The 15,256-nt window shown below is 40.6% G+C and overlaps 1 protein-coding gene across 1 annotated transcript in view; it reads left to right on the forward strand.

The window, feature by feature from the left end:
• Positions 1-15,256, forward strand: part of necab1 (N-terminal EF-hand calcium binding protein 1) — a 155,955-nt gene that overhangs the window by 18,699 nt on the left and 122,000 nt on the right. Inside the window, exon 3 of the mRNA XM_080194956.1 lies at positions 7,566-7,674. Within this exon, the coding sequence (XP_080051082.1) occupies positions 7,566-7,674 (109 nt within the window). The remainder of the gene's footprint in view (positions 1-7,565; positions 7,675-15,256) is intronic.

The following is a 15,256-nucleotide window of genomic DNA, read 5'->3' on the forward strand; positions in this document are numbered from 1 at the left end:
TCTCTTCACTGGACATAGGTGAGGTCCCAGAGGATTGGAGGATAGCAAATGTGGTCCTGTTGTTTAAGACGGGTAGCAAGGATAACCCGGGTAATTATAGGCTGGTGAGCTTGATGTCCGTGGTAGGGAAATTGTTGGAGAAAATTCTTAGAGATAGGATATATGCACATTTAGAACAGAATAATCTCATTAGCAATAGACAGCATGGTTTTGTACGAGGGAGGTCATGCCTCACAAACTTGGTTGAGTTTTTTGAGGAGGTGACAAAAACGATTGACGAGGAAAAGACCGTGGATGTCGGCTGTATAGATTTTAGTAAAGCGTTTGACAAGGTCCCTCATGGCAGACTGGTGCAAAAGGTTAAATCTCACAGGATAAAAAGGTAAGCTAGCTAGATGGGTGGAGAACTGGCTTGGCCATAGAAGACAGAGGGTTGCAGTGGAGGGGTCTTTTTCTGGTTGGAGGTCTGTGACTAGTGGTGTTCTGCAGGGCTCTGTACTGGGACGTCTGCTGTCTGTGATATATATAAATGATTTGGAAGAAGATGTAGCTGGTGCAATCAGTAAGTTTGCGGACGACACGAAGATTGCTGGACTTGCGGATAGTGATGAACATTGTCAGAGAATACAGCAGGATATAGATAGGCTGGAAAATTGGGCGGAGAATTGGCAGATGGAATTTAATCCAGATAAATGCAATATGATGCATTTCGGTAGATCTAATGTAGGGGGGAACTATACAATAAATGGCAGAACCATCAGGAGTATAGATACACAGAGGGACCTGGGGGTGCAAGTCCGCAAATCCCTAAAGGTGGCGGAGGGTGGTGAAGAAGGCATATGGCATGCTTGCCTTTATTGGACAGGGCATAGAGTATAAAAGTTGGCATATGATGTTGCAGCTATATAGAACGTTGGTTAGGTCACAATTGGAATACTGCATCCAATTCTGGTTGCCACACTACCAGAAGGACATGGAGGTTTGGGAGAGAGTACAGAAAAGGTTTACCAGATTGCCTGGTATGGAGGGTCATAGCTATGAGGAGAGGTGGGGCAAACTGGGGTTGTTCTCCCTAGAAAGATGGGGAATGAGGGGAGACCTAATAGAGGTGTATAAAATTATGAAGAGGGTAGATAGGGTGGAAAGCTTTTTCCCAGGTCAGAGATGATGAACACAAGGGGTCACAAGTTCAAAGTGAGGGGGGCAAGGTTCAACACAGATGTCAGGGGAACATATTTTATACAGAGGGTGATGGGGACCTGGAATGCACTGCCAAACAAGGTGGTTGAGGCAGACATGCTGAGATCGTTTAAGACTTATCTAGATAGCCACATGAACAGACTGGGAATGGAGGGATACAAATGAGTGGTCTAGTTGGGCTCATGAGCAGAGCAGGCTTGAAGGGCCGAAGGGCCTGTTCCTGTGCTGTACTGTCTTTGTTCTTTGTTCTTTGTTAAATTTTCAAAACAGCAATTGAGTCTTTCACAACATTGTATTCCCTGATCGTCAGCAGCTTATAGTTGCTGCTTTTCATTATGCAACTTTTCACGACAGTAGTGAATGTAATGGCGCACATTAATGGAAAATTACTCGAAATACCTTGTCTGTCATGACCACTTCTTTTAGATATCATTGCTATGAGTCAGGCTTTTACCTGACACCTTTATCATTCTCAACATAAAAGTCAGCTCACACAGAAAAGCACCTGCATTCCCTTAGAACCAAAATATTACTTTGTGCACAAGGTAACCTTTGTTTGTGTTGTTCTGGAAACAAAAGACTTGACGTGGATTTACACAGAAAATTAACACCCCATATCCGTTACTTCAGTGCATTAATAATATGGTTCCACCCAATCCATATCATGACATTAACATTTCAAACTGTTTTATTCATGGATTGCGCTTGTCACAAATTTTATAGGATCCCTATGGTGCAGAAGGAGGCCATTGAGTCTGCATGACTCACCAACAGAGTATTTTACCCAGGCCCTGTAATCCCATTTATTTACCCAGGTAATCCCCCTAGCCTACACACCTTGGGACATTAAGGGGCAATTTAGCATGGCCAATCAACCTAACATGCACATCTTTGGACTGTGTGAGGAAACTGGAGCACCTGGAGGAAACCCACATAGACATGAGGAGAATGTGCAAACTCCACATAGACCTCCAAGGCTGGAATTGAACCTGGATCCCTGGCACATTGAGAGAGCAGTGCTAACTATTGTGCCATTGTGCCACCGAAGATCCATAACTTCATCATGGAATAAATGAGATAATATGAGCTCCTGACCCTAGCGGAGTATCTGGGGACTGAGCAGTGTCTTAGCTTACATGGATGTGGTGATGCACATTGATGTAATTGTACAAAGGATGTTCATATCTTTTAGGACATAGAGAACTTTACAGCAGATGGATCCTTTGTCACAAATAATGATAGACAAGCAGATCACCCCATCTAAAAGACCAGGTAGAGCAACTTAGATGTCTTCCAGGTTGTGACCCCAGCATCAGTTGGTTAAACGTCTTAATCTCCATGTTGCTTAACATAATCAACAGTCTTAGTGTACCTTGAACATTTCTCTTTCCCTCTGGAAGATAGAAAATGAAGTGTAATTATCCAGCATGGAGTAGAATTCTATTTACCAGCCTTTAAGGAGGTCTAAGCAGAATCATGCCTATGAGAGGAGCCATTTTTATACAATCTCTGTAGCACTGATATGTAATTGCATAAAATTAGTTAGAAGGAAATATAATGCATATGATACCTCTACCGTGGATAGAACACATCACAAATTGCTCAACCAATGACTTTTTATCCTGGGTAGGTCTGACAGAGTGATGAATAAAACTCCAATAATCCATTAAACAATATAGCTATTTGTTGTCTGTGGCATAATTTTTCTGCCTGAAAATTAATCATTGTGAGGTAAGGGCAGAACTTGGATTACGCAGGCGCTTAAGAAAATTCTCTCCTTTGGGTTCCCTTTCACATTCTCAGTTCTGTTCTGCATCGGCATGGTCCTAAGTTACAAAGTTGTTTCCATACCTGCTGTTTCCCCAAGGACTGCCTTTTTAGACATTAAACATAAATCAACAACTTCTAGCTTACAAGTGGATTTTGAACAGTGTTCCATCCTCCATCAGTGAGAACAGAGAAGTTTTCAAAGAAAAGGAAAGTGACGTGATGCTTGAATTGGTTATGCCTTACACTGGTGTTAGAACGAGAAAAACTTAACAAAAAAGAGGAAAAAAATCCTATGTAATTATAAAATAGAAACAGAAAACATGAGAACTCTGCCTAAGTCAGGCAATATCTGTGGAAAGAGATACTGCAGGGTGCTCCTATTATATGCCTTAGTTTCACTGCCTCTCGCTTCTCATATTGCTTCTCCTCCTCTGAAGAGGCAGCAAATGCAAAACCTTCCTGCTTCTGGAGCTCCAGTCTGCACTCCTACACTACATAAAGCAAGGTGCAATAAACCACAATTCTTTTGGATATCCAGGTTGGTGCAGACTGAAGGGAATCCACAGAACCATTGAAGCACATAAAGAGCCTTTTCCATGTCCCAGTGCTTGCACCATCACAGGACTGGCAATCAGATGGTCCTGATTGTACCTATCCAGGGCATAACCAGCCATTTCATCAGGGGGAATTCAACAACTGGTTAGCTACTTCAAACTGTGATGATCGCAGGGTCACTTGGCTGGCACAGGATGAAAACATCATGCCAGCTCCTTGGGAATCTTGCACAAGCATGCATGATGATTTTGTTCTTGTGGTTGCAGATAAGTTGACCATTAATGAAATGGAAGCGTTTTCAACTGACAAAGATGCCAGAAAGAGCTTTGATTGCTTCCCGTTTTCAGTTGATGACTGAAGCTGTGGGAAGGCAGCCAGAGCTGCAAACTTGATTGCCCACTCATTCTGACTACCTTCATTAGTGGAGAAGTGCATCATTCCTGGCAAACATGGCATCCATCTTCTATGAGAAGTCTTTGTGCACCGAAGATTGTGAGATACTGCGCATATCACACATCCCACCTAATCCCATCTGCCAGCACTTGGCCCATAGCCTTGAATGTTATGATGCTTGGAATGGAACATTTAAATTATGAAGAGAGGTTGGATAGGCTTGGGTTGTTTTCGTTGGAACAGAGAAGACTAAAGGGCAACCTGATTGAGGTGTACAAGATTGTGAGGGACATGGACAGAGTAGATAAGGAGCAGCTGTTCCCCTTAGTTGAAGGGTCAGTCATGAGGGAACATAGATTCAAGGTGAGGGGCAGGAGGTTTCAAGGGGATGGGGGGGAAAACCTTTTTACCCAGAAGATGGTGATGGTCTGGAATGTGCCGCCTGGGAGGGTGGGGGAGGCGCATTGCTTCACATCCTTTAAAAAGTATCTTGATGAGACCATCACCACCCTCTGGATAAAAAGGTTTTTCCTCAGGTAGGAGGAAGTATCTGAGAGTTGGCACTCAACCTCTGCGAGGTAGAGGTCAGTACACCAGACCACAATAACACCCACTTTGTTGTTTAATGACAAAGTCGGGGTTGGACTTGAGAGAATGAAGAATGAAAAGTTCAGAAGGAAAGAGGTTGGAATGGGTGAAGACGGCAGAAAAATTAAGATGGCCAATGTCCCGTTGACTGTTCCCAATGAAAAGATCGAGGGCAGGTAATTGTCCTAGCGGGGGTGTCCAATTGGAGGTAGAATGTTGGAGGCACATGAAAGGATCTGTGGGATGGGGTGGACTCTTGCCCAAAGAAGTGGGCAGGGAGACAAAGGTGACAAAAGAGGAGTTCAACATCATGTCGAGCCTGGAATTCATTGAGGTGGGGATGAAAGGTACAAAGCTAAGTCCTTTGTGAAAATAGCAAGCCCAGCCTCAGAGAGGGGAAGGTTGGAGATTATGGTGAACACACAGCAAGGACTGGGGCTAGAAGAGATGGGGTTCGAGGAATTGGGACTGCTGGAGGCCATAGAATGGGTAATGGTATTGATGAGTTGTGAAGCTTGCATTCCTTAAAATCTACAAAAAATAGAAGAAGTTTTTTGTTAAGCTGTCAAATGATGGAGAGGATGAAATGAAACGGGGGGCAGGAACAGCTTTGAGAGGGAGTAAGACGGTGCTGCTGAAGACAGATTTCAAGTGTTTTCATCTGGCAGTGCATGGCACGAGTGTGGTGAGAATAGCAGTTTGAAGATTATTGTATATCCTGGAGGTACCTAAACTCCTGGAGGTTACACGCGGGGTAGAATTTGAGTTGAAATCACGTGGAGTAAGTCAGAGATGAAGACAGTCATGAGGAAGGAAATGTGGCTGTGGAAGTAAGTCTTGTCCAGCACTAAGAGAGAAATGCAAAGCAGTGAAGATGGATGGGGGGTAGAGATACACTGAAATTCTGTCTGAGGGAAGATCAGTACTTCTTCAGGGTAGGCATTCTTGGAAGAGAAGTGGCAGTGAATTAAACATGGGATAAAAGTAAATTACTGCAGATGCTAGAATCTGAAACCAAAAGAGAAAATGCTGGAAAATCTCAGCAGGTCTGGCAGCATCTGTAAGGAGAGAAAAGAGCTGATGTTTTGAGTCCAGATGACCCTTTGTCAATGCTCTTATTCTTATATTGCTCTATTTTCCTGACATTGGAATTTCTAGTCTTATGGAAACTGCTCTCACTCATACGTAGTTGACATAAAAAAGACCGCTCATTCATGAAACCTATTCAAAAATTTAAAAACCCGACAAGTGTGCGGTAAAAACAAACTTCTATTCACTACATACAAAACCAACTAATCCAATTGATTGCCTCTTAAAACCATCAATCAAAATGTGAACTCAGCCTCCCTGCTGAAATAAATTGTTTTAGAGCTTTTGAAACACAGCCAAGGGTTCACAATGGGCTCATCTCTTATTACAATCCTTGGGAAATGTTAACAATGAAGTATTTTCAAACTGCAGGAACAACTAGCTAATTGTCAATTTCTAAGCTCCAATAGGCAGCTTGTCAATCAATGCATCCATCGACAGATGTCTTTATTTTAATCCAATTGAAAGCTGGAGCCTGGAGTTTTCCATTTGGCGATTTAAGTAACTTCATTCAGGGCAATTAAATAGATCTTATCTCCCTTTCAATAGTGTTTATGCCTCCTCCATAAATTTGTGACTCATGGATTTAGACCGTTGGAACAGTTAAAATGGGGTCTGTTTGAACTCAGCACTAATTTCAAATGACCTTGGTTTGAATTTCACACCCCTCTCCCTTACCTTCTGCTGGCAAAAATGGGGGCATGACTTTCACATCCAGGTTCCTTCCCACCATTTCTAAAGACTTTCCGAGTTGGCATGATTCCATAAAAGTCTGGCACTCTGTATCTGAAGCTCTAATAGCTCCATAAAGTTTGTCCAAATAAATGGATCATTTATTCTTCTCATTCTTCTTTAGCAGTCCCTCGGAGTCAAGGATGATTTGCTTTCACTCCAGGGAGGTAAGTTCTGCAATGGCTGTATAGTGCAATCCTGGTGTCACAGACTCTGCCACAAGTTTGGCAGATGGTGCATGATGAGATGTGTGGGTGGGATGCTCTGACTCTACGCTCTCTTTCTGCTGTTTACACTTGGCCTCCACCCAGTGATTGGTGCCTCTTCTCCAGTTTGTCCATTCTAGGGCAAGCAATTCCCACGTGTCGATGGGGATGTTGCATCTATTTAGGGATCACACACTGGCTGTATGAGTCAACTTCTATCTCAAGCAACAGATGTTCTGAAGAGTTTACATCAATGGCATTGAAATAAATCAAATTCCTTTGAAAGCTCTAAAGGCAACATTGGCTTTGAACATATTTCTATGTTTGATCCTTCATGCTGCTTTTACCAACTGTTTAATACTGTGATTCTCTCAATATGTTTTGATCTGTTGTTACCTAGCTGCTGATGAGAGCTTGCAAGGTTTCTAAAATGGTTACTTTCTTTTCCCTTTCACCTTTATCAGTTTGATATACATAAGTAGAATACGGCATATGGCATTTCAAAATTATACTTAGTTCGTTACAAGTTAAATTTAGGCTAGTTAGAGACTAGATAACTAGGGTTAGAACCGCTACCTCACAGCACCAGGGACTTGGGTTCAATTCTGACGTTGGATGATGGTCTGTGTAGGGTTTGCACATTCTCCCGTGTCTGTGTGGGTTTCCTCCAGGTGCTCCGGTTTCCTCCCACAGTCCAGAGATGTGTAGGTTGGCCATGCTAAATTGCCCTGTAGGGTCCAAACTTGTGTAGTTGGTGGATTAGCCATTGTAGATGCCAAGTGTTATGGAGATAAGAAAAATATATAAGTTAGCAGCCTCAACTGTTACTATAAAACAGATCAATTTAATATATTTTATTCATGGGTCTCAAGTGAAGTTTTGAAAGATTAATGCCATTTTGTACATAATACTTTATATTCCGATTCAATCTAGTCAATCTAATCCCTCGCGAAGGGGTTTTAAAATGAGCAAGTTGATCAAAATGAAGGCTATTAGTACTTTCTAACTGTGAAATCTCTTCTTGACTTACAGATGATGGCAAGCTGTCCTTTGATGAATTTAAGGCTTACTTTACAGATGGAGTCCTGAGTGCTGAGGAGATGCATGAATTGTTTCGTACTATTGATAGCAATAACACTGAGTAAGAATATTAATACTTCACCTTTATCCTTTTTGTAACAACATAAGATCTGCATTCATTTTTTTCTATAATTTGATAAGATTTTAGTTAACTTTACAGAATGCTGAAAGTATAACTTTTCTCAACTTTAAACAAGAAACGCATTAAACAATGCAAAGGAATCAGGTGGCATTATATTGCTACTCTATCTTTCAGATGACATAGAATTCGGTGCAGTTCAATTGTGTAATCAAGACATCCTTCTCTCACAATTCTCCTGCTCCCTTCACAGCAATTAGGGAACATGTATGCAGTAAATAAGCTGTGATCTCAGTCAATGGATGGATTGTTTTAATTTACTGATGTGCTGAGGGTGGTGGGTGGTCAGATGGCAATGGAATATCTTGAAGAAAATGCAATGCATCTATGGTTTTTTTAATCCAGCCACAACTGAGCCAACATGACACAAAATCTCAGATTTCTAAAGTTGTGGATGTAATCTCCAAAAGTGTGTAAATAACCTCCAGAGTTTTGAAAAGAACTTCCCAGGACGAATACTGTGATCAAAGCATTCCACACAATCAGGCATAAATCAGCCATGACATTTTATTGTTAATTGGCCTGTCGTATCATTTGTCCCTCACTGTGTTTTTCCATTGCTTTCACTGGTGAGTTCCAGGAAGACTGGGGTACCCATGAATCCAAAGTAAATTCCAAAAGCCATGTTACTTTCATTCTAATTGATCAAATAACACATTGAAATTTACAGCCAGTCTTTTTAAAATGAGTTGCCGGAACACAGTCTGATAAACTCGAGTTAAATACAGAAGTTGGCAGCTTGGAGGTTTCCTGACAGAAAAAAGTCAAACCTATGTGAATGCTGCTTGCAAATAGGCCACTGCAGAGTTTGAAAATTATAGTGGTTTACTTAGGGTTATATTCTCTATTGCCCAGTTTCATGCTACAATTTGGATATTTTGGATGGATTTTAAAATGTGTGCTATCTCCTTTCTAAATGTGTACAATAGCATAAAATGCATGCCATGATAGCCAGCTGACTTATCCACATTGAGGCTCCTTTACAGCATCAATTCCCTTTCCAATGATATCTCACAATTGTTCCTCAGCCTTCTCCATTATCCCTATCTTTTCATTTTCACAATTATCTAGAAACAATCAGCCTATTGTACTACACAGAAATCAGCATAAACAAAGGGCCATTCCATCCAACAGATGTGATATGCTTGATATAAGCCTTCTTTCACATTACTTAATTTCACCCCATTAACAGGTTAGTATTTATTTAATTTTTCTGCTACTCCTTCATTCTCCACAATTCAAGCTTTTTGATATGAAGCAGTTAGGAGGGGAACTAGGGCAATAATTTTAATGGGCAGCCTGTCATATATGGCTTTGGGGATGCATCTGCACTCTGTCCGGACACCTTCCAATTAAGGTAATGGCCACAATTCTCTGGTTGTTCATGCCCTGCTGCTGCTGCCAGCAAGGAAAGAGAATTTGGCTCTCAGCAAGATTCCATTCACTGCACTGGGACTGGACAATCCTGCTGGCATGAACAGCTGGAGAATTCCAGCCAATGATTGCACACTATAACAACTTAATATTAAATCAGCAATCCCAATCATTAACAATTCTTTCTGGTAGTTCACCTTCAAAATCCTCATCTCCCATTGTCTCATTGTAGTCTCAGATGTAACACACTTGCCTTTGAGTCAGAAACTGTCAGTTCAAGACTCATTCTAAAGTTGAATGTAAAATCTAGCCTGACACTTCAGTATACCACTAAGGAGTGAAAATGTGAGCTGGAATTCTCTGCCCTCGCCTGCGACTGGGATAATCTGGTCCTGCTGCTGTGATTTTGTTGAGCGCCAAATTCTCCATTCTCTCTGGCAGCAATAGCGGGGCGCATAAGATTGGAGAATTTCCAGCTGTGATGTCTTTCAAGTGACTTTGATTTGATTTATTATTGTCACATGTATTAACATACAGTGGAAATATTGTTTCCTGTGTGCTAAACAGACATGGCATACCGTACATAGAGAAGGAAACAAGAGAGTGCAGAATGCAATGGCACGTCAGCTACGACTCTCACCAACTTATACAGATACCATAGGAAGCATTCTTTCTGGTTGTATCACAGCTTGGTATGACTCCTGCTCTGCCCAAAACTGCAAGGAACTACAAAAGATCCTGGATCCGTCACACAAACCAGCCTCCCATTAATTGACTTTGTCGACACTTCCCGCTGCTTTGGCAAAGCAGTCACATAATTAAGGATCCCACGCACCTCAGACATTCTGTCTTCCACCTTCTTCCTTCGGGAAAAAAATACAAAAGGTTGCGGTCACATACCAACTGACTCAAGAACAGCTTCTTCCCTGCTGCTGTCAGTCTTTTGAATGGACTTACCTTGCATTAAGTTGATCTTTCTCTACACCCTAGCAATGACTGCAATACTACTTTCTGCACTCTCTCGTTTCCTTCTTTATGAACGGTATATTTTGTCTGTATAGCATGTAAGAAACAATAGTTTTTACTGTACACTAATACATGTGACAATAATAAATCAAATCAAAATCAGTCATAGCTAGGGTATAGAGAAAGATCAACTCATTGCAACATAGGTCCATTCAAAAGTCTGATGGCAGCAAGGAAGAAGCTGTTCTTGAGTTGTTTGGTATGTGACCTCAGACTTTTGTTATCTTCTTCCTGATGGAAGAAGGTGGAAGAGAGAATGTCCGGGCCAGCTGTTTTCCATGGGTTGACCTTCAAGAAAGCTATTCTGACATCTGCAATGGTGACCCCCAGAAACAGTTCATCCGAGGCTTCCAGGGTGGAGGGTGTGCTCTCACTGACCTCTTGCTCAAAACAGGCATAGAATACATTGAGCTCATCAGGGATGGGTGTATTGGAGCTGACGATTTTACATGCCTTCATCTTGTAGCCTGTTATGTCTTGCAGGCCTTGCTATAGCCGATGGCTGTCTGTGTGGTTAGCTTGAGACTCTAGCTTGGTCCAGTACTGTCTTTTGGCATCTTTGATGGATCTTCTTAGATCATATCTGGCTTTCTTGTATAGATCAGGGTCACCTGACTTGAACGTCTCAGGTCTAGACTTCAACAAGCAGTGGATATCCCTGTTCATCCATGATTTCAGGATGGGAAATACATGGATTTGCTTTTTTGGCATACAGTTGTCTATACATTTACTAATGAAGTCAGTAAACTTCAACTAAGGTTGTGTCTGTCCTCTCACATGGATTGAAAAGATCACAAGCTTTATTCCTCCAAAAACATGGTTTTTCTAGAAAGGATTGAACTGGGGACAATTCTTATATACTTTTGTAAGTATTTATTAAAAGAGATACACATTTAAAACATGTTTCCCTAGCCATCATAATTTCAGCCTGTTTTAATGTATACAGGCTCTAGTGAATCCCCAGTTGAAATCCACCACATGTATTCTCTAAAATACAACCAACAACTTTCCTTCTCACTCTTTAATGTTAGTGTTTATTTTTACAAGCAAAATTTCAAAATAAATTAAGTCAAAGACCTCCATATTTCTATACAAAGCATTATGTTGTGAGACACTCCTCCTCTACAACAATTTCTTCATAGACGTATTAATTTTGCAAACTGTCAGACAGTTGAATACTTCTATCTAGTCATCTAATTGTAGAGATTTTCTTTTTCTCCGGCACTATTTTCAGCCAGCAAAATCAATTTATAATCTTTTCCTGTTCACATTTTTTGTAGAATGAGAAAAGCTGTTTTCTTACCTTCTCAAGCTGTCCTAATATTATAAAAAGTGTTATGAAAATACATGTCCTTCTTTCTTTCATTCAAGGGACTTAAATGCTACCGCAACATGTGAACTTCATGATCTGATGGTTGCTATTTCTCTTTCTGTGGTAGTTTTTTCCATGGATTGAATGCTTTTAGTTATAGGCAAGAGCAATTTTTTGTCTTTGGACTCCAACATCATTCCCATTGATCTTAAGCAGTAGGTTAAGAGACAGGAATGTATCTGCGTGATACTAGCTTAAAGAGTGGAATCTTCGACTTTGATTGAAGCAAAGAATAGGCAAATCAGATTGCATAGTACTTCCACCAATCTAGAGAGCAATGATAAAAAAAAGTTTCTGGAGGAAATACAGATTATGCTGTTTTAATGGAGGTTTTTAAAACCTTTGAAACAAGAGTAAACTCACCAAGGGACTTTGGATGAATTCAGGCTGGTATTGATTCTCTGATCTTGCTGGTAACATATCCCTTGCCATTGGTTTTCTGGCAGTGTGGGGTGGCTTCAATGGAAATTCCCATTGACAGCGGCAGGACCAGAAGATCCCGCTGCCAGCAAACGGTGCACCACCTCCAACTACCGAGAAAAAGGCTAAAGGGAGGACGGAGAAACTCACCCTTAATATCTGTCTGATAGCTAGAACATCAACCAGTTTAGTCAGCATCTTCCAGAGCTCAGATAGTGATAAAGGAAAGTAGTCCCTTTCAGAAGAGGCAGAAGTAGGTCTGAGTATGTAATACTCTAAATTTAGTTTGAGAATGTGAATGCTACTGCAGTCTGCATAGTACAACTATTAAATAATTCACTGTGATCTCAATCAGATCACAAGAATACAGCACAGAAACAGATTAATCAGCATGACAAGTCAGCACCAATGTTTCTTCCATATATAAACCTCAATAATCTCCATACCCTGTAGAATCAAATAGTATTACAGTACAGGACAAGAACAGATAATTCAGCCCATTGAATATTAGAAAGTTCCCAGTAATTATGAGCAGTTATCAATGAAAGGAAGGAGTTAATTAAAGCCATCATTTTAGCCATCATTTAGCATTTACTTTTACATTAGCAGATGCAGAATTTGGTAAAAGCCCAAAACATTGACATTGTATTTGTAAATTGCAAATTCTAACACCAATATGTGTTAACACAATGCTTAAGTGATGGAAAACAGTTTTAATTAGGTTGTGCCATGATTAATCCTTAGCACTTTGGCTTGTGAAAGTAAGGCATTAGTCACAGACAATTGTCAAAAGAGGAGGCAGGCTTGTACCAAAATGTAACATTAATGTGGTTTTGCTGTCAGTGTGGGTTATCAACCAATCAAACAGTTGAAGCAAGACGTGGACGCAGGATTCAAATATATATGTGGAAGCACAAGAATATTCCAAGCATTTCATGGCCTTCTAGCCTTTAGAAAATGAAAACAAAAAGTCAGTAGGATATTTGAATGATTCAAATGGCTCCTCTGTATCTGGCGTTGTGATTGATTTTTGAGCTATCTTATGGGGCTGTATTATTGAACTATTTCATTTACACAAATTTCGGAAAAAAAGTATAAATCTTGTTTCATTCCTGTAGGCTTTCTGTGCCTTCTGAGTTGTTGATTATACCATTGCTGTCAGCCATTGCTTCAGTATCTTTATCACAGAAGGTCGTAGAAGGGAATTTCAACTCGAATGCAACGAGCATTTTAAGAAAGAAAGTGTCATGATTGCTAGTAACATATTATCTGTCTGCACATGTTGCTCAAATCCTTTCTGATGATAAGAAAATGAAATCTCCCTTCATAAAAATTAGTTTTATAACATCACATGGGGTCAATGGATGGAATCCATAAACTGTTGACATGTTTTTCAATAGTTGTCTCGGTAACACACTGGTGGATAGTGGATGCCTCATTGAGAGTCAGCAGTCTTGACTTCAAAGGTTTCAATAAGTGAGAAGTTTGAGAGATTAGTGAAGTGTTAGAACTAATAATGAACTTTGACATCAGTATATGCTAATAAATAAATTACTTGATACATGCAATATATATGAATGTGGTTTGATCTTACCAAATAAGTTTCAGTTTTTAAAGCTACCGAGCTATCTGCCAGTTTAATTATTTTTTATTTTTAAACAGTTGTTGGTCATTAGCTGCACATGTTATTCCCGAGAAAGCAGGACCTATTTTGATCTGTAAGGTGTTGCTGGAGGTCGACAAAGCCCTGGAGAATTGAAGAAGCCTCTCCTGATATTTTGTGACAGCATTGTGTACTGCCAGACAAGGCATGTTGCAGCAATGCTGGAGAGTTCCAATATCACACTGTCAAGTTGATCTAAAGTTACAGCTATAGATTTGTGTCTCACGCTGCATTAAGTGACAGTTTTATTGTCTGTGGAGTTGACCTGGGTTTTTCAGAATAGACAGCTGAATGGAATGTGGCTTTGTGGCATGTGAACTAACAGCATAGGCTGCCATCAATTTTCATCGCTTATGGGTCTCAGCAGGTAATAGTGCAAATTGACCTTCTATAGCATTTATTATTACTTTTGGAAGGCAATGATTACACATCACGATACATATGTGCTCCTTGAATCACCCACTGAGCAACATAAGTAGCAATCACATTTCTTCATGCTATATTTTGGAAATAATATATTACATAGGCAGGAAGTCTGAAGTAGCCATTTTGATGGATTTTGCTGTACTGAGAAGAGCATAATAGAAATCAGCTTTCCTTTGAAAGAACATAGGTTTTGAAAACACAATAATTTAGGGAAGTATCTATTTCCATTAGGCTTTCAACCTGCAATAATAAATCCTAATGGAGGGGAGCCATGGTGCTTGCCAGCCCACACCATTCTGTCAATGACTTCACTTTTGCAGTCTGAATTTCAGACTGTCACAGAAATCACACCAGTTCTGCCTACATATGGTCAGCTGTAGTTACAACTGCATAAATGAGCATATTTACCGTACAAAATTGTATGTGGACACAATATTCTGCTGTTAAAATAGCAAACACAGAATCCCTACAGAGCAGAAGGAGGGCACTCAGCCCATTAAGTCTGCACCGGGCATCTCTGAAAGGGCACCCCACTCAGGCCCAAACTTCATAAAATTCCACATATTTACCCCATTAATTTCCCTAACCTACACACCAAGGGGCAGTTTAGCATGGCCAATCCACCTAACCTGCACATCTTTGGACTGTGGGAGGAAACCAGTGCACCCAGAGGAAACCCACCTAGACAGGGGAGGCAGTTACCCAAGGTTGGAATTGAAACGGGGTTCCTCGTGCTGTGAGGCAGCAATGTTAACCATTGTGTCACCGCGCTGCCCATAGAGACTGATCGCCATTTAGGTATCATCAGGCAATCAATCATTGAAATTCCTCTGTCTCTGCAAGTATGTATTCTTGCAGCAATTATAGTAGCAAAGGTGCCATTCTATATATTTGTGACACCTTCCCAAAGATTTGGGAGAATGTCAAAATGAGATAGGTGGAAGTCTTACCCCACCCCACTTCATGTTGTGCTGTATCATCAGGGTCACATTTCTTGGTTTTATTCGTTCTCTAGATGGTCATAACATATGCATTATCCAGCTATAGAGAAGTCTTCCAATTTAGTTTGAATCATGCATTCCTCACCCAACTAACTTGATGGCTTTTGAGTAAGGCTAGCAATTCAATAACAATTGACATTGAATTGTGCAAAATTCTATACTGTGGTTCTCAACTAGGTTGAGATTTCCCAAGCTAATCTCACACAGAGCTCCGACGTGTGA

This window comes from Carcharhinus amblyrhynchos, chromosome 8, assembly GCF_965287045.1.
Source record: "Carcharhinus amblyrhynchos chromosome 8, sCarAmb.v2.hapA, whole genome shotgun sequence".
Classification (NCBI taxonomy): Eukaryota; Metazoa; Chordata; class Chondrichthyes; order Carcharhiniformes; family Carcharhinidae; genus Carcharhinus; species Carcharhinus amblyrhynchos.